This window comes from Labrus mixtus, chromosome 4 (assembly GCF_963584025.1).
Source record: "Labrus mixtus chromosome 4, fLabMix1.1, whole genome shotgun sequence".
Classification (NCBI taxonomy): domain Eukaryota; kingdom Metazoa; phylum Chordata; class Actinopteri; order Labriformes; family Labridae; genus Labrus; species Labrus mixtus.
This window is the reverse complement of record NC_083615.1, coordinates 30,823,687-30,851,015: the sequence shown is the minus strand read 5'-3', so window position 1 is coordinate 30,851,015 and position 27,329 is coordinate 30,823,687. Positions and strand designations below refer to the sequence as shown.

The following is a 27,329-nucleotide window of genomic DNA, read 5'->3' as shown; positions in this document are numbered from 1 at the left end:
CTTTCTGTCTGATCCTTTTCTTCTTATTGCTTCCCCTGATAGAAAAGTGTAAAGACTGGTAATATGTGCTATCCAGAAATCAAATACAAATGAGAAAAAATCATCTTGGATTGGATTTGATAATACTTTATTGTCAGACATGGTCTGAAATGTTTCTTGAATCACAGCGGCTCCATTTGCAACAAAAAAAATTAAAGACAAAATACAAAGATACAAAGATTTGCCAAAACATTCAAACACCAAACAGATATGCAGAGACTTTAAATGAGCTTTGATCTGGGATTCAGCTCTACATTAAATTTTAGTATTGACTGGTGTACAAAATAATGTTTTCAGTCTGACCTTATTAAAATGTGGGACCCTGTATCTCCAGTCTGATGGTATAGTCCCTCATTTATTTCTTCAATGTCTGGTACTCTAACAAACATAAAGTCCTGCAGATTAATCCTTTACTTTGAAGGCATTTTATGTAGATGTTCTCTATCTAATGAGCCTCAGTCTATCATTGAATTAGACTGCATATGGCCTTATGTAGATCAAACATCTGACGCAGGTTTAGAATTAAATAAACCTTCAGAGAAGGAATTATAATAAAAACCTTCACAAGCATGCAAGTATGATATAAATGAATTCAGGATTATACTGTATGTATTTATTGCTTTTTATTTTATTTTGACAGGTAAAAGAGGCTGAGTAAAGCACTCCAGTGGATGAGCTGTTTCTAATCATATAATATGATGTCAAATGTACCATAATAAAATATTCTCTGATCTTCCAATGCTTTTTGTGATATTTTTTTTTTTCACTGACTTTATGGGTTTCATAACTAAATAAATAATTGATATTGTATTATGTTTGTAATCAAGTTTGTTTTTGTTCAGAGTTCTGGGCTCAAATTGAAAACAACAGTTATAAATGAAAAAAACGTGTTACAAATTCATTTGTTAGTTCTAATCAAAAAACCTCTACAATACATTGACAATGTTTTTGTTAAAGATTATTTGGTATCTACTATTAAGATAAAGATTTCCAGATAACTTTCAGTTTTAGTTTAGGTTTCATAAAAAAAGTCTTTACCATAGTCCTGCTCAAAACTTACTGAAGTCTAGGTTTTCCTGATGAGGTAGTGATTCATAGTTTATTTTTGGTCACCACTAAAGTGTAGCATGTCCTTGTAGAGCTTATATGCTGCACATGATTTGTGTTTGAATTCAAATTTTACATTTACAGAGATAACTGGTTGTCTTTTCATGATGACAAACTATTAAGAAACTTCCTAAGTGATCAGTTTAAAAAGCATGACCAGGTATACTTTCTAAAGAACCAAAGTGTTTCTTAATATTTGTCACATTGGATCAACATATTAACTAAATAAATATAGTAGCCTAACTTCTAAATATCTTAGTCGGATGGTAATTTTCGGGTTGTCATACATTTACAACTTGCTGTCAACAGACATTATATGGATGGATTATATTATCTGAATTATAAGTGCTGACATCTTTGGCTCAGTAGCGATTTATAAAAAGAGCACTTGAGAGTAGGCTATTAAAAGAAAATCATATTATCACTATAACGTGCATGCACTTATATCATGTTTAGGGACGCGTAACGAAATCCAGTACCAACACGTTTGGTACCTACCGAGCCGAAACACAACAGATTTCGGTGCTTTGTTTCGGTACCACTAACTAGTTATCAGAGTCGACATGCTCGACCTTCTCTGCCTTCACTGCTCAGTTATCTGTCCATTATTGCCCTACAGGGATCAGGAACGGGCATTACAGGCAACTGAAGCATTATCACATGGACCGTGATGTGAGAAAACATCATTAACGCTACCAGCAGCGGGTTAGCTCAAAGTTAGCTGACCTCGTAGCTGCCGTCCAAAACACGACACGCTCTGACTTCAGAAATGTTTAAGATGATGTTTCGCTTGTCCAAAGTCCAAGATGATTAAAATATGCGGGCTGTTGCAGTGACTCGTGTTCAAAGTGACGGCTAAAAGTGCTCTAACTCCCCTCAGTGTTATTGAAAATCACCCCCAAAGTGTAATACCGCTAAAGCGCAGTCAATTCGATGATAAACGCATTGTATTTCCGGAAGTTTCTTCACAATAAAAGTCCTCCTACGTTAAGTCTATGGAATGCTTTTATTTTGATGATGTCATATCAGACAATTGTGTGTTTTCAGGAGTAGCAACTTAACACAACTAACACAGGAGAGAAACAACTTTCTCGAAGTACACAGATTCAGTTTGGAGCTACGATGTACTGACAACTGAACACACATTGACTTGTAAAAATATCTTCCCTGGTCTCATAAACTGAACACAGTGACCTATAATAAAATCGTGTATAAGCTTGTAGAATTGTTTCATAATAATGGCATTATGTGACATTTTAAAGATAGAAGTTAAATCAAATCTAATTGACATCATAAAAGAGAAGAAAAAATAATTATTATTCTCTTCAATCATTTAAATGTTCAAGTTGGTTAGTTGATGAGAGTAGAGGGTAGATTAGTTTGTAGAAAGTTTCATTCATATTCTAGTTGGGTAAGGTTTATTTATGTGGTTATTGAAAATCACATAATAAATGTGATGTATTTTATGAACTTTAAGTGTTTTTTGATTTAAGAGGACATGTGTTGCTCAATTTGAAGTTCTAAGTTGCCCTTTAAATCAAAAAAGTGTTCTTTTTAATGTCGTAAACCATCATCTTGATTTACCAAACCCTAATTACATAATTTAAAATAAGATGATTTCAATAACAAAATACTGTACAACTTTAACAATGAAAAAAACAATTTCTGATTCATAGTAATTAAATTATAGACTGTGTTCCTTTAGAGTACAAATGTATTTATCAATTTCCTTTTCTAATTGGATTTTAACCCCAGGAAAAAACACAGGCTTATTTCTAAATATATGAATTGACTTCTGTAGAGCATGCAAGAGGCTGGAGAGGCTGTAGCTAATCTAAACTAAAGTAATGATCAAGCAATAATTCAATACTGGCCATACTGATGAAACCTGAAACACTAGACGTATTCTTCCAACAGATGCTTTAAGTGATCTCCTCCATATCACTGACTACATTACCAAACTACATTTAACTTTGGAGGTGTCAGCACTGCCCCATTCAATATAAGTAGTCGTTCAGGAACGGGTAGTTCACAGAAGACCTTGGAGTTCCTGCTTGTGGTACATCTATATTCTGCAATGATTCAGAAATTGATTCTGTGATGCTGTGATTTTTCATCTCCTCTAACATATGTTAAACTGTTTTGAACAGGATTGGTGAATACTACCTACTGACAGAGAAGGGAGTCAGGTAAGTAATCTATCATTTATGTGTGAGACATATTAGTGATGCATATAATGAAAGCAGTTAGTTATACAATGACTGTGTTGTAAATTTAAACTGTATCCTAGAATGTATTCTATGAATCCACTTCTTCTGAAATTACACAGAAAAACTTTATATAAGGATATGGAAACATGGTTTCAATGTGGATATGATTAATTCTCAAGAATATTTTAAGTTCAATTATTGTTTACTAACATGAACTTAAAACTCAGTCTAAGATGTCATTTCATTTCTTATCTATTAGATACAAGCCGCCACCATGAGTACGGACGCAGAGATGGCCTTATACGGCAAGGCTGCCATTTACCTCCGTAAGCCTGAGAAGGAGAGAATCGAGGCTCAAAACAAACCTTTTGATGCCAAGAGTGCCTGCTATGTGGCTGATGCGAAGGAGCTGTATGTGAAGGGAATGATCGTCAAGAAGGATGGTGGCAAAGTCACCGTCAAAGTCCTGGACACTCAGGAGGTTAGTATCTTTAAATCAGAGTCAAATTGTTCAATATGATGATTGCTCATTGTAACAAGTGTCCTGTTGTAGGAGAGAACAGTTAAAGAAGATGACGTCACTCCAATGAACCCTCCCAAGTACGACAAAATTGAGGACATGGCCATGATGACCCATCTCAATGAAGCCTCTGTGCTTTATAACCTCAAAGAGCGTTATGCAGCATGGATGATCTATGTAAGAAAATGGGCCCTAATAAGAAACAAGATGTTGTTTAACATGGATTTACTTGTTTGAAACATTGAGGTAACTATTGAATCTCTGTGCTTTCAGACCTACTCTGGGTTGTTCTGTGCCACTGTGAACCCCTACAAATGGCTCCCAGTGTATGACCAAGAGGTTGTAAATGCCTACAGAGGCAAGAAGCGTATGGAGGCTCCACCCCACATCTTCTCCGTCTCTGACAACGCTTTTCAGTTCATGGCTACTGGTAAGACATAATGATACAGATCATTTATCAGTATATGATGTTTCTGATGCAAGAAAACAGAGTTAACTGTTTTATTTTTGAATGTATCAACAGATAGGGAGAACCAGTCTGTCTTGATCACGTAAGTTTAAAAGGTGTTTAACATATTGCTTATATACTTCAAAAATATATCAAACAAGTTCTTAAAAGAATGTTCTATACCTAGTGGAGAATCTGGTGCTGGAAAGACTGTGAACACAAAGCGTGTCATCCAGTACTTTGCAACCATCTCAGTTGGTGGCCCGAAGAGGGACGCATCAAAGGTGGGATAAATTACTATTTTAACTATTGAGCATTCTTCATGTATGCAATATTTTTACATTGAAAAAAAACCCAACTATTTTTATATCAACTCTAAACCTTCATTACAGGGTTCCCTTGAGGATCAGATTATTGCAGCTAATCCTCTGCTGGAGGCCTATGGTAACGCCAAAACTGTGAGGAATGACAACTCATCTCGTTTCGTAAGTATGGAGGGATTTCTGCAAATCAGATGTCTTGCTACACATTGTCCATGTTCATTGATGTTAAAAAAAACTTCCTTTGTTCCAAATAGGGTAAATTCATCAGAATCCATTTCGGCACAACTGGCAAACTGTCTAGTGCTGATATTGAGACATGTAAGTAACAATACTATTAGAATAGACAAATAACTAGAATGAAGAATTGCACAGTGTGACTTATGAACATTATTCATAGATCTGCTGGAGAAGTCTAGAGTGACATTCCAGCTTCCTGATGAGAGAGGCTACCATATCTTCTACCAGATGATGACCAACCACAAACCTGAGATTATTGGTAAACACATTGACTTGTTCCTCAATGTTAAACTGCTTTATACATTTTATACATGACAATGCATTGAACTTTACACCCTTTTGATCTCCAGAAATGACACTCATCACAAGCAACCCCTACGACTTCCCCATGTGCAGCATGGGTCAGATCACTGTTGCCAGCATTGATGACAAAGTTGAGCTGGAAGCCACTGATGTGAGTGAACTTTACTATAACATATTTATACATGTTTTGTGAATAAGTGCAACATTAAAAGTAATCTATCTACACTTTGTAAATTGATAAAATCTGGTTTGGACACCTCTTTCAAACATAGAACGCTATTGATATCTTGGGCTTCACTGGTGAAGAGAAAGTCAGCATCTACAAGATGACTGGTGCTGTGCTCCACCATGGTAGCATGAAGTTCAAGCAGAAGCAGCGTGAGGAGCAGGCTGAGCCTGACGGCACAGAAGGTGAGATCTCAATATTTATAAATGTATTTATTTATTATAGTTCAGGAACAACAAAAATATTACATAGAATAATTAATCACTGTACTTTTGTCAGATGCTGACAAGGTTGCATACTTGCTGGGTCTGAACTCTGCTGACATGCTGAAGGCAATGTGCTATCCCAGAGTGAAGGTCGGAAATGAGTTTGTGACCAAGGGACAGACCGTACCTCAGGTAAACATAAAACGTAAAGAAATGTAAAAAATTGCACTTTAGTAAAGTAGTAATGACTCTAATATGACAATGGAATGGTAGCGTTCTATTTAAAGCTACTTTTTAGGAGTTGGATTTAGCACTACGTGAAAAACATCTTCAAAGTGGATATATTATGAGATGTTTACTTCATACCTCACTGACTTTAATCAAACTGTATTTGTGATGTTATTTAGGTAATGAACTCAGTGACTGCCCTGGCCAAGTCTATCTATGAGAAGATGTTCTTGTGGATGGTCGTCCGTATCAACCAGATGTTGGACACCAAACAGCCAAGGCAGTTCTACATTGGAGTGCTGGATATTGCTGGCTTTGAAATCTTTGATGTGAGCTTAATTTCCAACAGTTCAGTACCTGACTGACTTTTATTGATAGAAACACTCTTTTTGTCTGCAAAAACTCATGCTGGTTTTATGTCTCCTTACAGTTCAACACTTTGGAGCAGCTCTGCATCAACTTCACCAATGAGAAACTGCAACAGTTTTTCAACCACCACATGTTTGTCCTGGAGCAGGAGGAGTACAAGAAGGAGGGTATTATCTGGGAGTTCATTGACTTTGGCATGGACTTGGCTGCCTGTATTGAGCTGATTGAGAAGGTAAAGATTCCATAAAATTGCTCTTAGTTATATTCAATGTACATATGTATGAAATGTATGAAAATGTAAAGATTATAACATATGTCTTTCCCTCTTCTAAAGCCCATGGGTATCTTCTCCATCCTTGAAGAGGAGTGCATGTTCCCCAAGGCAACAGACACATCTTTCAAGAACAAGCTGTATGACCAGCATCTCGGCAAAAACAAAGCATTTGAGAAGCCCAAGCCCGCAAAGGGCAAGGCTGAGGCCCACTTCTCCCTGGTGCACTATGCTGGTACAGTGGACTACAACATCGCTGGCTGGCTGGACAAGAACAAGGATCCACTGAATGAGTCTGTTCTGCAGCTGTACCAAAAGTCCTCAGTTAAACTGCTGGCTGCTCTGTATCCTCCTGTTGTTGAAGGTTAGAAAGCCAAACATTTATATACAGTATAAAATGTATTTTTATGTTCAACAAAATGTACATTATTCAAAAAACTGTAGCATTGGTTCATGTGAATTGTATTTTGACTTAACAAACGTCTCTACTTAAACATATCAACAGAGACTGGCAAGAAGGGAGGCAAGAAGAAGGGTGGTTCTATGCAGACTGTGTCTTCACAGTTTAGGGTAAGGTTTTAAATGGAAGACTTTGCTATAAAATCACCTTTCACTCATACTCCAAACTGATATACATTTAATTACATCACTTTAAATCCTGGATCTACAGGAGAACTTGGGCAAGCTGATGACTAACTTGAGGAGCACTCATCCTCACTTTGTGCGTTGCCTGATTCCCAATGAGTCAAAGACTCCAGGTACATAAAAAAGATCAATTGAATAGAGTCTTTGAGGAATGGTTATATTTTGTTGTTACATGTTTCATAACTACAATAAATGTCTTTTTACAGGTCTGATGGAGAACTTCCTGGTCATCCACCAGCTCAGGTGTAACGGTGTACTGGAGGGTATCAGAATCTGCAGGAAAGGTTTCCCCAGCAGAATCCTCTATGCTGACTTCAAGCAGAGGTATCTATACATATTGTATATTTCTGATAAAGATGATTCAAAGGCAACACTCACACTGACAATGAACTCTCTCATAAAAGATACAAGGTGCTGAATGCCAGTGTCATCCCTGAGGGCCAGTTCATTGATAACAAGAAGGCTTCAGAGAAGCTGCTTGGATCAATTGATGTTCCTCATGACGAGTATAAATTTGGACACACCAAGGTAAGATACTACTTTTTTTCTAAGGTGTTCTACTACAAGAGATATGATGTTTCATCCATTGTGTGAGTATGTTACATAACTTAAAGATGTCTTTACTGTATATGAGTTTCTACAACATTCATTTTCATTTTTGTATGATTGTTTAGGTGTTCTTCAAGGCTGGTCTTCTGGGTACTCTTGAGGAGATGAGAGATGAAAAGCTGGCATCTCTGGTCGGCATGACTCAGGCTCTCTGCCGTGGTTACCTCATGAGAAAGGAGTTTGTGAAGATGACAGAGAGGAGGCATGTTGAAGAAAGCTAGTTTTGAATGAGAATAATTTAAAAAAAAATCACACAACAAACTTGTCAGTTACACCTTCTTCTTCTTTTCTGCAGGGAAGCCATCTATACCATCCAGTACAACATCCGCTCATTCATGAATGTCAAACACTGGCCATGGATGAAAGTGTACTACAAGATCAAGCCTCTGCTCAAGAGCGCTGAAACTGAGAAGGAGCTGCAGCAGATGAAGGAGAACTATGACAAGATGAAGACAGATTTGGCTGCTGCCCTAGCCAAGAAAAAGGAGCTGGAGGAGAAGTTTGTGTCCCTTCTGCAGGAGAAGAATGATCTGCAGCTGCAAGTCGCATCTGTAAGTACACATTGATGGACTGATATGCTGTTTCATAATGTACTATGTAGATTTGTTAACATCCTTTTTCAAACAACAAACTAGGAATCAGAGAATCTGTCAGATGCTGAGGAGAGATGTGAGGGTCTTATCAAGAGCAAAATTCAGCTGGAGGCCAAACTCAAAGAGACCACTGAGAGGCTGGAGGATGAAGAGGAAATCAATGCTGAGCTCACTGCCAAGAAGAGAAAACTGGAGGATGAATGCTCTGAGCTCAAGAAGGATATTGATGATCTGGAGCTTACATTGGCCAAAGTGGAGAAGGAAAAACACGCCACTGAGAACAAGGTTTGGATTTAACAATCTATCTCGTGCATCAAGTTTCATCTAAACATTACCCTCAATAACAACGTCTTTCTTGCAAATTTAGGTGAAGAACCTGACTGAGGAGATGGCCTCTCAGGATGAGAGCATTGCCAAGCTGACCAAGGAAAAGAAAGCCCTTCAGGAAGCTCACCAGCAGACTCTTGATGATCTGCAGGCTGAGGAAGACAAGGTCAACACTCTGACCAAGGCCAAAACCAAGCTTGAGCAACAAGTGGATGATGTAAGTTCACAAGTCCTTAAAATTGGCAAATAACATTGGTGTTGAAACCTGATCATTAAGTCGTATACTATTGTTTAGCTTGAGGGTTCTCTGGAGCAAGAGAAGAAGCTGCGTATGGACCTTGAGAGAGCCAAGAGGAAGCTTGAGGGTGATCTGAAACTGGCCCAGGAATCCATAATGGATCTTGAGAATGACAAGCAGCAGTCTGATGAGAAAATTAAAAAGTAACTTTTGTTTATTTTAACAAAAGCATACACAAACAATACTGTAACAGCATGAACTCTTACTAAGAAATGTATCCATGATTCTCACAGGAAGGACTTTGAAGTCAGCCAGCTCCTTAGCAAGATTGAGGATGAGCAGTCAATGGGTGCTCAGCTTCAGAAGAAGATCAAGGAGCTTCAGGTGAAATATTGAGTTAAATTAAACAGAATACATATTGTTTGTCAAGTGAAAGTTTACTGAAACACATCATATCTACATTCTACAGGCCCGTATTGAGGAACTGGAGGAGGAGATTGAGGCTGAGCGTGCAGCTCGTGCCAAGGTTGAGAAGCAGAGAGCTGACCTCTCCAGGGAACTTGAGGAGATCAGTGAGAGGCTGGAGGAGGCCGGTGGAGCCACTGCTGCCCAGATTGAGATGAACAAGAAACGTGAGGCAGAGTTCCAGAAGCTCCGTCGTGATCTTGAGGAGTCCACTCTGCAGCATGAAGCCACTGCTGCTGCTCTTCGCAAGAAGCAGGCTGACAGCGTTGCTGAGCTGGGAGAGCAGATTGACAACCTCCAACGCGTCAAGCAGAAGCTTGAGAAGGAAAAGAGTGAATACAAGATGGAGATTGATGACCTCTCCAGCAACATGGAGGCTGTTGCTAAAGCCAAGGTACACAATGCATTTCATGCTACTTTAACAACCAAGAGAGTTCAGTAAACAAGGTCATTTTAGAAAACAAATGATTACTGACATGATCTCTGTTTCTCATCATCAGGGAAATCTTGAAAAGATGTGCCGTACTCTTGAGGACCAACTTAGTGAACTGAAGACCAAGAATGATGAAAATGTCCGTCAAAACAATGACATGAGTGCGCAGAAAGCACGTCTCCTGACAGAAAATGGTATGTTAAAGTAATCGGTGATTGCTCCGTAGTTGAATATTTTAAATTGTAACACAAACTAATGTTTCATGATATGTTTCTCTCAAGGTGAGTTCAGTCGTCAAATTGAAGAGAAAGAAGCTCTCGTCTCCCAGCTGACCAGAGGCAAACAGGCCTTCACTCAGCAGATTGAAGAGCTGAAGAGACAGATTGAAGAGGAGGTTAAGGTAAGAAAACTTTCAATTCTTACTGAGAACTTTGTATGTGTGATTTATTACATTTTCACAATTTCTTACATCAGGCCAAGAATGCCCTTGCCCATGGAATGCAATCAGCCCGCCATGACTGTGATCTGCTGAGGGAGCAGTTTGAGGAGGAGCAGGAGGCAAAGGCTGAGCTGCAGCGTGGAATGTCCAAGGCCAATAGTGAAGTGGCTCAGTGGAGAACCAAGTATGAAACTGATGCCATCCAGCGCACTGAGGAGCTTGAGGAATCCAAGTACGTACATTTTATACAGCTCAGCTTAAATGACAATGGTACCGCCTGAACGGGTCGCACTCCTTTCATATGTGAATCTAGTTTAAAAGGTCAAAATGTTAGAAGATTTCTTAAACATGCAATATTATGTGGAGAAAACATAATCAGTGCCAAAATGGATTGTTAAGGTTTTCACAATCACACCCTTTTCAAACAGGAAAAAGCTTGCCCAGCGCCTCCAGGAGGCTGAGGAGCAGATTGAGGCTGTCAATTCCAAGTGTGCTTCTCTGGAGAAGACCAAACAGAGGCTCCAGAGTGAGGTGGAGGACCTCATGATTGATGTGGAGAGAGCTAATGGCCTGGCTGCCAACTTGGACAAGAAGCAGAGAAACTTTGACAAGGTAACGTGTCCTTCTGTCAACTATACTCTGTAATCAAAGATACACTCATTTGATTCGCCATTGTACTGATAAATAACTGAGCAAATAAATGGCTTTTTAGGTGTTGGCAGAGTGGAAACAGAAGTATGAGGAGGGTCAGGCAGAGCTTGAGGGAGCTCAGAAGGAGGCTCGTTCTCTCAGCACTGAGCTGTTCAAGATGAAGAACTCATATGAGGAAGCTCTGGATCAGCTGGAGACCATGAAGCGTGAAAACAAGAACCTGCAACGTGAGTTCTTACTACATGCTACAGAAGCATTGTATTACAGTGTTTATTTCTAACATATTTAATACTTACTAAACATTTAAGGCTTAACAATACAAAACACATGAATCTCTCTGCAGAGGAGATCTCTGATCTCACTGAACAGATTGGTGAGACTGGCAAGAGCATCCATGAGCTGGAGAAGTCCAAGAAGCAGGTGGAGACTGAGAAGTCTGAGATCCAGACAGCTCTTGAAGAGGCTGAGGTACAATTGTTCAGGGGAAATCCTCTGAAAGACAATTTAAATCATGGACAAATGTATTTTAAAGAATGAAGATTTATATATGAATTATTTACTTTCATTAGGGAACTTTGGAACATGAAGAGTCCAAAATCCTGCGTGTCCAGCTTGAGCTCAACCAGATTAAGGGTGAGGTAGACAGGAAGCTGGCTGAGAAGGACGAGGAGATGGAGCAGATCAAGAGGAATAGCCAGAGGGTGATTGACTCCATGCAGAGCAATCTGGACTCTGAGGTCAGGAGCAGGAATGATGCCCTGAGAATCAAGAAGAAGATGGAGGGAGACCTGAATGAGATGGAGATTCAGCTGAGCCACGCCAATCGCCAGGCTGCTGAGTCCCAGAAGCAGCTGAGGAATGTTCAGGCACAGTTGAAGGTATTGTAGCACACAGATTTTGTGCAAAGATTGTCAGTGCAATTTTTTTGGCATTCAAGGGAATATTTTCAATTTTTCACTAGGATGCACAACTGCACCTTGATGATGCTGTCAGAGCTCAGGAAGACCTCAAGGAACAGGCTGCTATGGTAGATCGCAGGAACGGTCTCATGGTTGCTGAAATTGAGGAACTTAGAGCTGCTCTGGAACAGACTGAGAGAAGCCGCAAAGTTGCTGAGCAGGAGCTGGTGGACGCAAGTGAGCGTGTTGGTCTCCTGCACTCTCAGGTGATTTTTTCTTTAACTTTGTCCACTATCTAACTAATCTTGATCAGTATTAAGGGAAAACAATGACTTAAATCATTTTTTTATACTTTCAGAACACAAGCCTTATGAACACCAAGAAGAAGCTTGAGACTGATCTGGTCCAGGTCCAGAGTGAAGTCGATGACACAGTTCAGGAAGCAAGGAATGCAGAGGAGAAGGCCAAGAAGGCCATCACAGATGTAGGTTTTAATAGAAATGCTTTTTTACTCCTGCTTAATGTGTCTTAATAAAGTAATTCTTATCAACATTAAATGCTGTCTCCTATAGGCTGCTATGATGGCTGAGGAGCTGAAGAAGGAGCAGGATACCAGTGCTCACCTGGAGAGGATGAAGAAGAACCTTGAGGTTGCTGTTAAGGATCTGCAGCACCGCCTGGACGAGGCTGAGAATCTGGCCATGAAGGGTGGCAAGAAGCAGCTCCAGAAACTTGAGTCTAGGGTGAGAATATCCTGTTAATAATTCTTACAACAGGGTCAAGACTTTGAAAAATGTATATTTACATTTAATGTTTGCTTTTTTCTGAAGGTTCGTGAGCTGGAGTCAGAGGTTGAGGCTGAGCAGAGACGTGGAGCTGATGCTGTTAAGGGTGTGCGCAAATATGAGAGGAGAGTGAAAGAGCTGACCTACCAGGTACAGTCAATTAGACATTTGGCATCAAATCATTATCACCTATCTATTGTTTAAAACATTAAAAAAAATTAAAATATATCCAATCTTTTTTCATAGACTGAAGAGGACAAGAAAAATGTTACCAGGCTGCAGGATCTGGTTGACAAGTTGCAGCTCAAGGTGAAGGCCTACAAGAGGCAGGCTGAGGAATCGGTAAGAGAGTTATTCATATTCATAAATAATATTGAGATAAAATGACAGAAGTCTTTCAAACTAATCTAGCTTTTTGTACAGATTATATTATTTATGTACAAGTACAAGAAATGTAGATGAATGCAACATCTATCACACTAAGCCATCATGGCACAAATATTGTACACACAAGTTATATACATAAGAAGGTCACTATCATGCACCAAAAGTCTATCATATTAAAATCAGTGATCCTCTGAGTAAAATATTAAATAATTGTCACTAAAAGATGAACTTACTCTTGTTAACCAAATAATTATATATATATAAGAAAAGACCTTTAATATAAAATTGTAAAATTTTCAATACCTTTAAACCTTGTAAATGGTTTTCCAGGAGGAGCAGGCCAATGTTCATCTGTCCAAGTGCAGGAAGGTCCAGCATGAGCTGGAGGAGGCTGAGGAGCGTGCTGACATTGCAGAGACCCAGGTTAACAAGCTGAGAGCTAAGAGCCGTGACTCTGGCAAGGTAAATCAAACTTGTTTTGAAAATATGGAGATACTGTTGCCTTAAGTTTAATGAAATGAACATGCCTCAACACTTTTGTTTTTGTCTTCAGGGAAAAGAGGCCGAGTAAAGTTCCCTGGCTGATCATCTACTGTACATCTCATCATATAATATGATGTGAAACATGAAAATAAAATACACAAGCACTGGAAAACTGCTTTCTGTCTGATCCTTTTCTTCTTATTGCTTCCCCTGATAGAAAAGTGTAAAGACTGGTAATATGTGCTATCCAGAAATCAAATACAAATGAGAAAAAATCATCTTGGATTGGATTTGATAATACTTTATTGTCAGACATGGTCTGAAATGTTTCTTGAATCACAGCGGCTCCATTTGCAACAAAAAAATTAAAGACAAGATACAAAGATACAAAGATTTGACACAACATTCAAACACCAAACAGATATGCAGAGACTTTAAATGAGCTTTGATCTGGGATTCAGCTCTACATTAAATTTTAGTATTGACTGGTGTACAAATTAATGCTTCAGTCTGACCTTATTAAAATGTGGGACCCTGTATCTCCAGTTTGATGGTATAGTCCCTCATTTATTTCTTCAATGTCTGGTACTCTAACAAACATAAAGTCCTGCAGATTAATCCTTTACTTTGAAGGCATTTTATGTAGATGTTCTCTATCTAATGAGCCTCAGTCTATCATTGAATTAGACTGCATATGGCCTTATGTAGATCAAACATCTGACGCAGGTTTAGAATTAAATAAACCTTCAGAGAAGGAATTATAATAAAAACCTTCACAAGCATGCAAGTATGATATAAATGAATTCAGGATTATACTGTATGTATTTATTGCTTTTTATTTTATTTTGACAGGTAAAAGAGGCTGAGTAAAGCACTCCAGTGGATGAGCTGTTTCTAATCATATAATATGATGTCAAATGTACCATAATAAAATATTCTCTGATCTTCCAATGCTTTTTGTGATATTTTTTTTTTCACTGACTTTATGGGTTTCATAACTAATTGATATTGTATTATGTTTGTAATCAAGTTTGTTTTTGTTCAGAGTTCTGGGCTCAAATTGAAAACAACAGTTATAAATGAAAAAAACGTGTTACAAATTCATTTGTTAGTTCTAATCAAAAAACCTCTACAATACATTGACAATGTTTTTGTTAAAGATTATTTGGTATCTACTATTAAGATAAAGATTTCCAGATAACTTTCAGTTTTAGTTTAGGTTTCATAAAAAAAGTCTTTACCATAGTCCTGCTCAAAACTTACTGAAGTCTAGGTTTTCCTGATGAGGTAGTGATTCATAGTTTATTTTTGGTCACCACTAAAGTGTAGCATGTCCTTGTAGAGCTTATATGCTGCACATGATTTGTGTTTGAATTCAAATTCAAATTACAGAGATAACTGGTTGTCTTTTCATGATGACAAACTATTAAGAAACTTCCTAAGTGATCAGTTTAAAAGGCATGACCAGGTATACTTTCTAAAGAAACAAAGTGTTTCTTAATATTTGTCACATTGGATCAACATATTAACTAACTAAATATAGTAGCCTAACTTCTAAATATCTTAGTCGGATGGTAATTTTCGGGTTGTCATACATTTACAACTTGCTCTCAAAGAACATATGGAGACTGAACACTTGAGCAATGCAACCCAGGCACGAATATTACAGCTGGAGTACAGATACTGACATCTTTATAAAATTTATAAAAAGAGCTCTTGAGAGTATAAAGAAAAATAAAATGATATTATCACTTTAAAAACGTGTATACATTTCTATCATATTCAGGGTTGTCAAAGACATGCTGAACCTTCTCTGCCTTCACTGCTCAGTTATCTGTCCATTATTGCCCTACAGGGATCAGGAACGGGCATTACAGGCAACTGAAGCATTATCACATGGACCGGGATGTGAGAAAACATCATTAACGCTACCAGCAGCGGGTTAGCTCAAAGTTAGCTGACCTCGTAGCTGCCGTCCAAAACACGACACGCTCTGACTTCAGAAATGTTTAAGATGATGTTTCGCTTGTCCAAAGTCCAAGATGATTAAAATATGCGGGCTGTTGCAGTGACTCGTGTTCAAAGTGACGGCTAAAAGTGCTCTAACTCCCCTCAGTGTTATTGAAAATCACCCCCAAAGTGTAATACCGCTAAAGCGCAGTCAATTCGATGATAAACGCATTGTATTTCCGGAAGTTTCTTCACAATAAAAGTCCTCCTACGTTAAGTCTATGGAATGCTTTTATTTTGATGATGTCATATCAGACAATTGTGTGTTTTCAGGAGTAGCAACTTAACACAACTAACACAGGAGAGAAACAACTTTCTCGAAATACACAGATTCAGTGTGGAGTTACGATGTACTGACAACTGAACACACATTGACTTGTAAAAATATCTTCCCTGGTCTCATAAACTGAACACAGTGACCTATAATAAAATCGTGTATAAGCTTGTAGAATTGTTTCATAATAATGGCCTTATGTGACATTTTAAAGATAGAAGTTAAATCTAATCTAATTGACATCATAAAAGAGAAGAAAAAATAATTATTATTCTCTTCAATCATTTAAATGTTCAAGTTAATTAGTGGAGAGTAGAGTGTAGAGTCGTTAGAAAGTTTCATTCATATTATAGTTGGGTAAGGTTTAATTTATGTGATTTTTGAAAATCACATAACATGTGATGTATTGTTAACTTTTTATCTTTTTAATTTAAGAGGAAATGTGTTGCTCAATTTGAAGTTCTAAGTTGACCTTTAAATAAAAAAAGTGTTCTTTTTAATGTCGTCAACCATCATCTTGAGTTTTGTTATTGTTTTATCCTAAAAGTATAAATTCAGACACCATTTAGACACTTGTACCGTTTTATAAGTATCGATTAAGCAATGGTATCGGAAAAAGCCCAAACGATACCCAACCCTAATTACATAATTTAAAATAAGATAATTTCAATAACAAAATACTGTACAACTTTAACAATGACAAAATAATTACTGATTAATAGTGATTAAATTATAGACTGTGTTCCTTTAGATTACAAATGTATTTATCAATTTCCTTTTTTAACCTATAAGCCTATTTTTAAATAAATTAATTGACTTCTGTAGAATATACAAGAGGCTGGAGAGCCTGTAGCTAATCTAAAGTAATAATCAAACAATGATCCAATGCTGGCCATACTAATGACACCTGAAACATTAGACGGATACTTCCAACAGATGCTTTTAATGATCTCCTCCACATCACTGACTACATTGCCATACCACATTTGGAATGCATTCCACATTTAACTTTGGAGGTGTCAGCACTGCCCCATTCAATATAAGTAGTCGTTCAGGAACGGGTAGTTCACAGAAGACCTTGGAGTTCCTGCTTGTGGTACATCTATGTTCTGCAATGATTCAGAAATTGATTCTGTGATGCTGTGATTTTTCATCTCCTCTAACATATGTTAAACTGTTTTGAACAGGATTGGTGAATACTACCTACTGACAGAGAAGGGAGTCAGGTAAGTAATCTATCATTTATGTGTGAGACATATTAGTGATGCATATAATGAAAGCAGTTAGTTATACAATGACTGTGTTGTAAATTTAAACTGTATCCTAGAATGTATTCTATGAATCCACTTATTCTGAAATTACACAGAAAAACTTTATATAAGGATATGGAAACATGGTTTCAATGTGGATATGATTAATTCTCAAGAATATTTTAAGTTCAATTATTGTTTACTAACATGAACTTAAAACTCAGTCTAAGATGTCATTTCATTTCTTATCTATTAGATACAAGCCGCCACCATGAGTACGGACGCAGAGATGGCCGTTTACGGCAAGGCTGCCATTTACCTCCGTAAGCCTGAGAAGGAGAGAATCGAGGCTCAAAACAAACCTTTTGATGCCAAGAGTGCCTGCTATGTGGCTGATGTGAAGGAGCTGTATGTGAAGGGAACGATCCTCAAGAAGGAAGGTGGCAAAGTCACCGTCAAAACCCTGGACACTCAGGAGGTTAGTATTATAAAGTCAGAGTACAATTCTTTAATGTGAACAGTCCTCATTGTAACAAGTGTCCTGTTGCAGGAGAAGACAGTTAAAGAAGATGACGTCACTCCAATGAACCCTCCCAAGTACGACAAAATTGAGGACATGGCCATGATGACCCATCTCAATGAAGCCTCTGTGCTTTATAACCTCAAAGAGCGTTATGCAGCATGGATGATCTATGTAAGAAAATGGGCCCTAATAAGAAACAAGATGTTGTTTAACATGGATTTACTTGTTTGAAACATTGAGGTCACTGTTGAATCTCTGTGCTTTCAGACCTACTCTGGGTTGTTCTGTGCCACTGTGAACCCCTACAAATGGCTCCCAGTGTATGACCAAGAGGTTGTAAATGCCTACAGAGGCAAGAAGCGTATGGAGGCTCCACCCCACATCTTCTCCGTCTCTGACAACGCTTTTCAGTTCATGGCTACTGGTAAGACATAATGATACAGATCATTTATCAGTATATGATGTTTCTGATGCAAGAAAACAGAGTTAACTGTTTTATTTTTGAATGTATCAACAGATAGGGAGAACCAGTCTGTCTTGATCACGTAAGTTTAAAATGTGTTTAACATATTGCTTATATACTTCAAAAAATATATCAAACAAGTTCTTAAAAGTATTTTTTATACCTAGTGGAGAATCTGGTGCTGGAAAGACTGTGAACACAAAGCGTGTCATCCAGTACTTTGCAACCATCTCAGTTGGTGGCCCGAAGAGGGACGCATCAAAGGTGGGATAAATTACTATTTTAACTATTGAGCATTCTTCATGTATGCAATATTTTTACATTGGAAAATAAAATATTTTTATATCAACTCTAAACCTTCATTACAGGGTTCCCTTGAGGATCAGATTATTGCAGCTAATCCTCTGCTGGAGGCCTATGGTAACGCCAAAACTGTGAGGAATGACAACTCATCTCGTTTCGTAAGTATGGAGGGATTTCTGCAAATCAGATGTCTTGCTACACATTGTCCATGTTCATTGATGTTAAAAAACTTCCTTTGTTCCAAATAGGGTAAATTCATCAGAATCCATTTCGGCACAACTGGCAAACTGTCTAGTGCTGATATTGAGACATGTAAGTAACAATACTATTAGAATAGACAAATAACTAGAATGAAGAATTGGACAGTGTGACTTATGAACATTATTCATAGATCTGCTGGAGAAGTCTAGAGTGACATTCCAGCTTCCTGATGAGAGAGGCTACCATATCTTCTACCAGATGATGACCAACCACAAACCTGAGATTATTGGTAAACACATTGACTTGTTCCTCAATGTTAAACTGCTTTATACTTTAATTAAAAACAATGGATTGAGCTTCTCACCCTTTTTGATTTCCAGATTTGGCACTTATCACAACCAACCCCTACGACTTCCCCATGTGCAGCATGGGTCAGATCACTGTTGCCAGCATTGATGACAAAGTTGAGCTGGAAGCCACTGATGTGAGTGAACTTCACTGCAAGATATTAACATATATACCGTATAAATTATACTTTTGAATGCAAAATCATTACCATATTTTCTTATGTGACAATTTTCTGGTTGGACACCTCTTTCAAACATAGAACGCTATTGATATCTTGGGCTTCAATAATGAAGAGAAAATGAGCATCTACAAGATGACTGGTGCTGTGCTCCACCATGGTAGCATGAAGTTCAAGCAGAAGCAGCGTGAGGAGCAGGCTGAGCCTGACGGCACAGAAGGTGAGATCTCAAGATTTATAAATGTATTTATTCATTATAGTTCAGGAACAACAAAAATATTACATAGAATAATTAATCACTGTACTTTTGTCAGATGCTGACAAGGTTGCTTACTTGCTGGGTCTGAACTCTGCTGACATGCTGAAGGCTCTGTGCTATCCCAGAGTGAAGGTCGGAAATGAGTATGTGACCAAGGGACAGACCGTACCTCAGGTAAATATAAAACGTAAAGAAATATAAAAACTGCACTTCAGTAAGGTGGTATTGAGTCTAATATGACAATGAAATGGTAGCGTTCTATTTAAAGCTACGTTTTAGGAGTTGGATTTAGCACTATGTGAAAAACATCTTCAAATTTGATATATGGTGTCTTTTCAAATCATGAGAGGAAGTTTACTTGATACCTCACTGACTTTAATCAAACTGTATTTGTGTTTTTATTTAGGTGCTGAACTCAGTGACTGCCCTGGCCAAGTCTATCTATGAGAGGATGTTCTTGTGGATGGTCGTCCGTATCAACCAGATGTTGGACACCAAACAGCCAAGGCAGTTCTACATTGGAGTGCTGGATATTGCTGGCTTTGAAATCTTTGATGTGAGCTTAATTTCCAACAGTTCAGAACCTGACTGACTTTTATTGATAGAAACACTCTTTTTGTCTGCAAAAACTCATGCTGGTTTTATGTCTCCTTACAGTTCAACACTTTGGAGCAGCTCTGCATCAACTTCACCAATGAGAAACTGCAACAGTTTTTCAACCACCACATGTTTGTCCTGGAGCAGGAGGAGTACAAGAAGGAGGGTATTATCTGGGAGTTCATTGACTTTGGCATGGACTTGGCTGCCTGTATTGAGCTGATTGAGAAGGTAAAGATTCCATGAAATTGCTCTTAGTTATATTCAATGTACATATGTATGAAATGTATGAAAATGTAAAGATTATAACATATGTCTTTCCCTCTTCTAAAGCCCATGGGTATCTTCTCCATCCTTGAAGAGGAGTGCATGTTCCCCAAGGCAACAGACACATCTTTCAAGAACAAGCTGTATGACCAGCATCTCGGCAAAAACAAAGCATTTGAGAAGCCCAAGCCCGCAAAGGGCAAGGCTGAGGCCCACTTCTCCCTGGTGCACTATGCTGGTACAGTGGACTACAACATCGCTGGCTGGCTGGACAAGAACAAGGATCCCCTGAATGACTCTGTTATTCAGCTCTACCAAAAGTCCTCAGTTAAACTGCTGGCTGCTCTGTATCCTCCTGTTGTTGAAGGTAAGAAAGCCAAACATTTATATACAGTATAAAATGTATTTTTATGTTCTACAAAATGTACATTATTAAAAAAACTGTAGCATTGGTTCATGTGAATTGTATTTTGAGTTCTAACAAAACGTCTCTACTTAAACATATCAACAGAGGCTGGCAAGAAGGGAGGCAAGAAGAAGGGTGGTTCTATGCAGACTGTGTCTTCACAGTTTAGGGTAAGGTTTTAAATGGAAGACTTTGCTATAAAATCACCTCTCACTCATACTCCAAACTGATATATATTTAATGACATCACTTTAAATCCTGGATCTACAGGAGAACTTGGGCAAGCTGATGACTAACTTGAGGAGCACTCATCCTCACTTTGTGCGTTGCCTGATTCCCAATGAGTCAAAGACTCCAGGTACATAAAAAAGATCAATTGAATAGAGTCTTTGAGGAATGGTTATATTTTGTTGTTACATGTTTCATAACTGCAATAAATGTATTTTTACAGGTCTGATGGAGAACTTCCTGGTCATCCACCAGCTCAGGTGTAACGGTGTACTGGAGGGTATCAGAATCTGCAGGAAAGGTTTCCCCAGCAGAATCCTCTATGCTGACTTCAAGCAGAGGTATCTATACATATTGTATATTTCTGATAAAGATGATTCAAAGGCAACACTCACACTGACAATGAACTCTCTCATAAAAGATACAAGGTGCTGAATGCCAGTGTCATCCCTGAGGGCCAGTTCATTGATAACAAGAAGGCTTCAGAGAAGCTGCTTGGATCAATTGATGTTCCTCATGACGAGTATAAATTTGGACACACCAAGGTAAGATACTACTTTTTTTCTAAGGTGTTCTACTACAAGGGATATGATGTTTCATCCATTGTGTGGGTATGTTACATAACTTAAAGATGTCTTTACTGTATATGAGTTTCTACAACATTCATTTTCATTTTTGTATGATTGTTTAGGTGTTCTTCAAGGCTGGTCTTCTGGGTCTCCTTGAGGAGATGAGAGATGAAAAGCTGGCATCTCTGGTCGGCATGACTCAGGCTCTCTGCCGTGGTTACCTCATGAGAAAGGAGTTTGTGAAGATGACAGAGAGGAGGCATGTTGAGGAAAGCTAGTTTTGAATGAGAATAATTTTTAAAAAATCACACAACAAACTTGTCAGTTACACCTTCTTCTTCTTTTCTGCAGGGAAGCCATCTATACCATCCAGTACAACGTCCGCTCATTCATGAATGTCAAACACTGGCCATGGATGAAAGTGTACTACAAGATCAAGCCTCTGCTCAAGAGCGCTGAAACTGAGAAGGAGCTGCAGCAGATGAAGGAGAACTATGACAAGATGAAGACAGATTTGGCCGCTGCCCTGGCCAAGAAAAAGGAGCTGGAGGAGAAGTTTGTGTCCCTTCTGCAGGAGAAGAATGATCTGCAGCTGCAAGTCGCATCTGTAAGTACACATTGATGGACTGATACGCTGTTTCATAATGTACTGTGTAGATTTGTTAACATCCTTTTTCAAACAACAACCTAGGAAACAGAGAATCTGTCAGATGCTGAGGAGAGATGTGAGGGTCTTATCAAGAGCAAAATTCAGCTGGAGGCCAAACTCAAAGAGACCACTGAGAGGCTGGAGGATGAAGAGGAAATCAATGCTGAGCTCACTGCCAAGAAGAGAAAACTGGAGGATGAATGTTCTGAGCTCAAGAAGGATATTGATGATCTGGAGCTTACATTGGCTAAAGTGGAGAAGGAGAAACACGCCACTGAGAACAAGGTTTGGATTTAACAATCTATCTCGTACATCAAGTTTAATCTAAACATTACCCTCAATAACAACGTCTGTCTTGTAAATTTAGGTGAAGAACCTGACTGAGGAGATGGCCTCTCAGGACGAGAGCATTGCCAAGCTGACCAAGGAAAAGAAAGCCCTTCAGGAATCTCACCAACAGACTCTTGATGATCTGCAGGCTGAGGAAGACAAGGTCAACACTCTGACCAAGGCCAAGACCAAGCTTGAGCAGCAAGTGGATGATGTAAGTTCACAAGTCCTTAAAATTGGCAAATAACATTGGTGTTGACTCCTGATCATTAAGCCGTATACTATTGTTTAGCTTGAGGGTTCTCTGGAGCAAGAGAAGAAGCTGCGTATGGACCTTGAGAGAGCCAAGAGGAAGCTTGAGGGTGATCTGAAACTGGCCCAGGAATCCATAATGGATCTTGAGAATGACAAGCAGCAGTCTGATGAGAAAATTAAAAAGTAACTTTTGTTTATTTTAACAAAAGCATACACAAACAATACTGTAACAGCATGAACTCTGACTAAGAAATGTATCCATGATTCTCACAGGAAGGACTTTGAAGTCAGCCAGCTCCTTAGCAAGATTGAGGATGAGCAGTCAATGGGTGCTCAGCTTCAGAAGAAGATCAAGGAGCTTCAGGTGAAATATTGAGTTAAATTAAACAGAATACATATTGTTTGTCAAGTGAAAGTTTACTGAAACACATCATATCTACATTCTACAGGCCCGTATTGAGGAACTGGAGGAGGAGATTGAGGCTGAGCGTGCAGCTCGTGCCAAGGTTGAGAAGCAGAGAGCTGACCTCTCCAGGGAACTTGAGGAGATCAGTGAGAGGCTGGAGGAGGCCGGTGGAGCCACTGCTTCCCAGATTGAGATGAACAAGAAACGTGAAGCAGAGTTCCAGAAGCTCCGCCGTGATCTTGAGGAGTCCACTCTGCAGCATGAAGCCACTGCTGCTGCTCTTCGCAAGAAGCAGGCTGACAGCGTTGCTGAGCTGGGAGAGCAGATTGACAACCTCCAACGCGTCAAGCAGAAGCTTGAGAAGGAAAAGAGTGAATACAAGATGGAGATTGATGACCTCTCCAGCAACATGGAGGCTGTTGCTAAAGCCAAGGTACACAATGCATTTCATGCTACTTTAATAACCAAGAGAGTTCAGTAAACAAGGTCATTTTAGAAAACAAATGATTACTGACATGATCTCTGTTTCTTATCATCAGGGAAATCTTGAAAAGATGTGCCGTACTCTTGAGGACCAACTTAGTGAACTGAAGACCAAGAATGATGAAAATGTCCGTCAAAACAATGACATGAGTGCGCAGAAAGCACGTCTCCTGACAGAAAATGGTATGTTAAAGTAATCGGTGATTGCTCCGTAGTTGAATATTTTAAATTGTAACACAAACTAATGTTTCATGATATGTTTCTCTCAAGGTGAGTTCAGTCGTCAAATTGAAGAGAAAGAAGCTCTCGTCTCCCAGCTGACCAGAGGCAAACAGGCCTTCACTCAGCAGATTGAAGAGCTGAAGAGACAGATTGAAGAGGAGGTTAAGGTAAGAAAACTTTCAATTCTTACTGAGAACTTTGTATGTGTGATTTATTACATTTTCACAATTTCTTACATCAGGCCAAGAATGCCCTTGCCCATGGAATGCAATCAGCCCGCCATGACTGTGATCTGCTGAGGGAGCAGTTTGAGGAGGAGCAGGAGGCAAAGGCTGAGCTGCAGCGTGGAATGTCCAAGGCCAATAGTGAAGTGGCTCAGTGGAGAACCAAGTATGAAACTGATGCCATCCAGCGCACTGAGGAGCTTGAGGAATCCAAGTACGTACATTTTATACGGCTCAGCTTAAATGACAATGGTACCGCCTGAACGGGTCGCACTCCTTTCATATGTGAATCTAGTTTAAAAGGTCAAAATGTTAGAAGATTTCTTAAACATGCAATATTATGTGGAGAAAACATAATCAGTGCCAAAATGGATTGTTAAAGTTTTTACTGAGACCAATCACACCCTTCAAATAGGAAAAAGCTTGCCCAGCGCCTCCAGGAGGCTGAGGAGCAGATTGAGGCTGTCAATTCCAAGTGTGCTTCTCTGGAGAAGACCAAACAGAGGCTCCAGAGTGAGGTGGAGGACCTCATGATTGATGTGGAGAGAGCTAATGGCCTGGCTGCCAACTTGGACAAGAAGCAGAGAAACTTTGACAAGGTAACGTGTCCTTCTGTCAACTATACTCTGTAATCAAAGACACACTCATTTGATTCGCCATTGTACTGATAAACAACTATGAATGGCTTTTTAGGTGTTGGCAGAGTGGAAACAGAAGTATGAGGAGGGTCAGGCAGAGCTTGAGGGAGCTCAGAAGGAGGCTCGTTCTCTCAGCACTGAGCTGTTCAAGATGAAGAACTCATATGAGGAAGCTCTGGATCAGCTGGAGACCATGAAGCGTGAAAACAAGAACCTGCAACGTGAGTTCTTACTACATGCTACAGAAGCATTGTATTACAGTGTTTATTTCTAACATATTTAATACATACTACACATTTAAGGCTTAACAGTACAAAACACATGAATCTCTCTACAGAGGAGATCTCTGATCTCACTGAACAGATTGGTGAGACTGGCAAGAGCATCCATGAGCTGGAGAAGTCCAAGAAGCAGGTGGAGACTGAGAAGTCTGAGATCCAGACAGCTCTTGAAGAGGCTGAGGTACAATTGTTCAGGGGAACTCCTCTGAAAGACAATTTAAATCATGGACAAATGTATTTTAAAGAATGAAGATTTATATATGAATTATTTACTTTCATTAGGGAACTTTGGAACATGAAGAGTCCAAAATCCTGCGTGTCCAGCTTGAGCTAAACCAGATTAAGGGTGAGGTAGACAGGAAGCTGGCTGAGAAGGACGAGGAGATGGAGCAGATCAAGAGGAATAGCCAGAGGGTGATTGACTCCATGCAGAGCAATCTGGACTCTGAGGTCAGGAGCAGGAATGATGCCCTGAGAATCAAGAAGAAGATGGAGGGAGACCTGAATGAGATGGAGATTCAGCTGAGCCACGCCAATCGCCAGGCTGCTGAGTCCCAGAAGCAGCTGAGGAATGTTCAGGCACAGTTGAAGGTATTGTAGCACACAGATTTTGTGCAAAGATTGTCAGTGCAATTTCATTTGGCATTCAAGGGAATATTTTCCTGACATATTTCACTAGGATGCACAACTGCACCTTGATGATGCTGTCAGAGCTCAGGAAGACCTCAAGGAACAGGCTGCTATGGTAGATCGCAGGAACGGTCTCATGGTTGCTGAAATTGAGGAACTTAGAGCTGCTCTGGAACAGACTGAGAGAAGCCGCAAAGTTGCTGAGCAGGAGCTGGTGGACGCAAGTGAGCGCGTTGGTCTCCTGCACTCTCAGGTGAACTCTCCTTGATTTTCTAACTAATCTTGATCAGTATTAAGGGAAAATAATGACTTAAATCATTTTTTTATACTTTCAGAACACAAGTCTTCTGAACACCAAGAAGAAGCTTGAGACTGATCTGGTCCAGGTCCAGAGTGAAGTCGATGACACAGTTCAGGAAGCAAGGAATGCAGAGGAGAAGGCCAAGAAGGCCATCACAGATGTAGGTTTTAAAAGAAATGATTTTTTACTCCTGCTTAATGTGTCTTAATAAAGTAATTCTTATCAACATTAAATGCTGTCTCCTATAGGCTGCTATGATGGCTGAGGAGCTGAAGAAGGAGCAAGATACCAGTGCTCACCTGGAGAGGATGAAGAAGAACCTTGAGGTTGCTGTCAAGGATCTGCAGCACCGCCTGGACGAGGCTGAGAATCTGGCCATGAAGGGTGGCAAGAAGCAGCTCCAGAAACTTGAGTCTAGGGTGAGAAAATCCTGTTAATAATTCTTACAACAGGGTCAAGACTTTGAAAAATGTATATTTACATTTAATGTTTGCTTTTTTCTGAAGGTTCGTGAGCTGGAGTCAGAGGTTGAGGCTGAGCAGAGACGTGGAGCTGATGCTGTTAAGGGTGTGCGCAAATATGAGAGGAGAGTGAAAGAGCTGACCTACCAGGTACAGTCAATTAGACATTTGGCATCAAATCATTATCACCTATCTATTATGTACAACATTTAAAAAATTAAAATATATCCAATCTTTTTTCATAGACTGAAGAGGACAAGAAAAATGTTACCAGGCTGCAGGATCTGGTTGACAAGTTGCAGCTCAAGGTGAAGGCCTACAAGAGGCAGGCTGAGGAATCGGTAAGAGAGTTATTCATATTCATAAATAATATTGAGATAAAATGACAGAAGTCTTTCAAACTAATCTAGCTTTTTGTACAGATTATATTATTTATGTATAAGTACAAGAAATGTAGATGAATGCAACATCTATCCCACTAAGCCATCATGGCACAAATATTGTACACACAAGTTATATACATAAGAAGGTCACTATCATGCACCAAAAGTCTATCATATTAAAATCAGTGATCCTCTGAGTAAAATATTAAATAATTGTCACTAAAAGATGAACTTACTCTTGTTAACCAAATAATTATATATACATAAGAAAAGACCTTTAATATAAAATTGTAAAATTTTCAATACCTTTAAACCTTGTAAATGGTGTTCCAGGAGGAGCAGGCCAATGTTCATCTGTCCAAGTGCAGGAAGGTCCAGCATGAGCTGGAGGAGGCTGAGGAGCGTGCTGACATTGCAGAGACCCAGGTTAACAAGCTGAGAGCTAAGAGCCGTGACTCTGGCAAGGTAAATCAAACTTGTTTTGAAAATATGGAGATACTGTTGCCTTAAGTTTAATGAAATGAACATGCCTCAACACTTTTGTTTTTGTCTTCAGGGAAAAGAGGCCGAGTAAAGTTCCCTGGCTGATCATCTACTGTACATCTCATCATATAATATGATGTGAAACATGAAAATAAAATACACAAGCACTGGAAAACTGCTTTCTGTCTGATCCTTTTCTTCTTATTGCTTCCCCTGATAGAAAAGTGTAAAGACTGGTAATATGTGCTATCCAGAAATCAAATACA

The 27,329-nt window shown here is 39.1% G+C and overlaps 2 protein-coding genes across 2 annotated transcripts; both read left to right on the top strand.

The window, feature by feature from the left end:
* Positions 1–3,615: 3,615 nt before the first annotated feature.
* On the top strand, positions 3,616–13,616 carry LOC132973419 (myosin heavy chain, fast skeletal muscle-like). Its single transcript, XM_061036885.1, has 39 exons — positions 3,616–3,837; positions 3,910–4,053; positions 4,150–4,306; positions 4,400–4,427; positions 4,512–4,608; positions 4,717–4,809; positions 4,902–4,965; positions 5,045–5,143; positions 5,235–5,338; positions 5,460–5,598; positions 5,693–5,811; positions 6,027–6,176; positions 6,278–6,448; positions 6,551–6,851; positions 6,993–7,057; positions 7,158–7,245; positions 7,339–7,456; positions 7,537–7,660; positions 7,807–7,943; positions 8,037–8,292; positions 8,377–8,619; positions 8,702–8,878; positions 8,957–9,102; positions 9,193–9,283; positions 9,369–9,758; positions 9,865–9,991; positions 10,079–10,197; positions 10,272–10,468; positions 10,665–10,848; positions 10,949–11,114; positions 11,231–11,355; positions 11,457–11,765; positions 11,849–12,052; positions 12,145–12,270; positions 12,359–12,529; positions 12,617–12,721; positions 12,818–12,913; positions 13,289–13,420; positions 13,512–13,616. The coding sequence occupies exons 1-39, from the start codon at positions 3,631–3,633 to the stop codon at positions 13,527–13,529; spliced, it is 5,787 nt and encodes a 1,928-aa protein (XP_060892868.1). The 5' UTR covers positions 3,616–3,630; the 3' UTR covers positions 13,530–13,616.
* Positions 13,617–16,729: 3,113 nt separating this feature from the next.
* On the top strand, positions 16,730–27,241 carry LOC132973417 (myosin heavy chain, fast skeletal muscle-like). The gene is made up of 41 exons (XM_061036883.1): positions 16,730–16,821; positions 16,913–16,951; positions 17,232–17,453; positions 17,526–17,669; positions 17,766–17,922; positions 18,016–18,043; positions 18,129–18,225; positions 18,330–18,422; positions 18,513–18,576; positions 18,656–18,754; positions 18,846–18,949; positions 19,073–19,211; positions 19,306–19,424; positions 19,657–19,806; positions 19,908–20,078; positions 20,181–20,481; positions 20,626–20,690; positions 20,791–20,878; positions 20,972–21,089; positions 21,170–21,293; positions 21,440–21,576; positions 21,669–21,924; positions 22,009–22,251; positions 22,334–22,510; positions 22,589–22,734; positions 22,825–22,915; positions 23,001–23,390; positions 23,497–23,623; positions 23,711–23,829; positions 23,904–24,100; positions 24,302–24,485; positions 24,580–24,745; positions 24,862–24,986; positions 25,088–25,396; positions 25,485–25,688; positions 25,771–25,896; positions 25,985–26,155; positions 26,243–26,347; positions 26,443–26,538; positions 26,914–27,045; positions 27,137–27,241. Exons 3-41 carry the CDS (start codon positions 17,247–17,249, stop codon positions 27,152–27,154), a joined length of 5,787 nt encoding a protein of 1,928 aa, XP_060892866.1. The 5' UTR covers positions 16,730–16,821; positions 16,913–16,951; positions 17,232–17,246; the 3' UTR covers positions 27,155–27,241.
* The last annotated feature ends 88 nt before the right edge of the window (positions 27,242–27,329 follow it).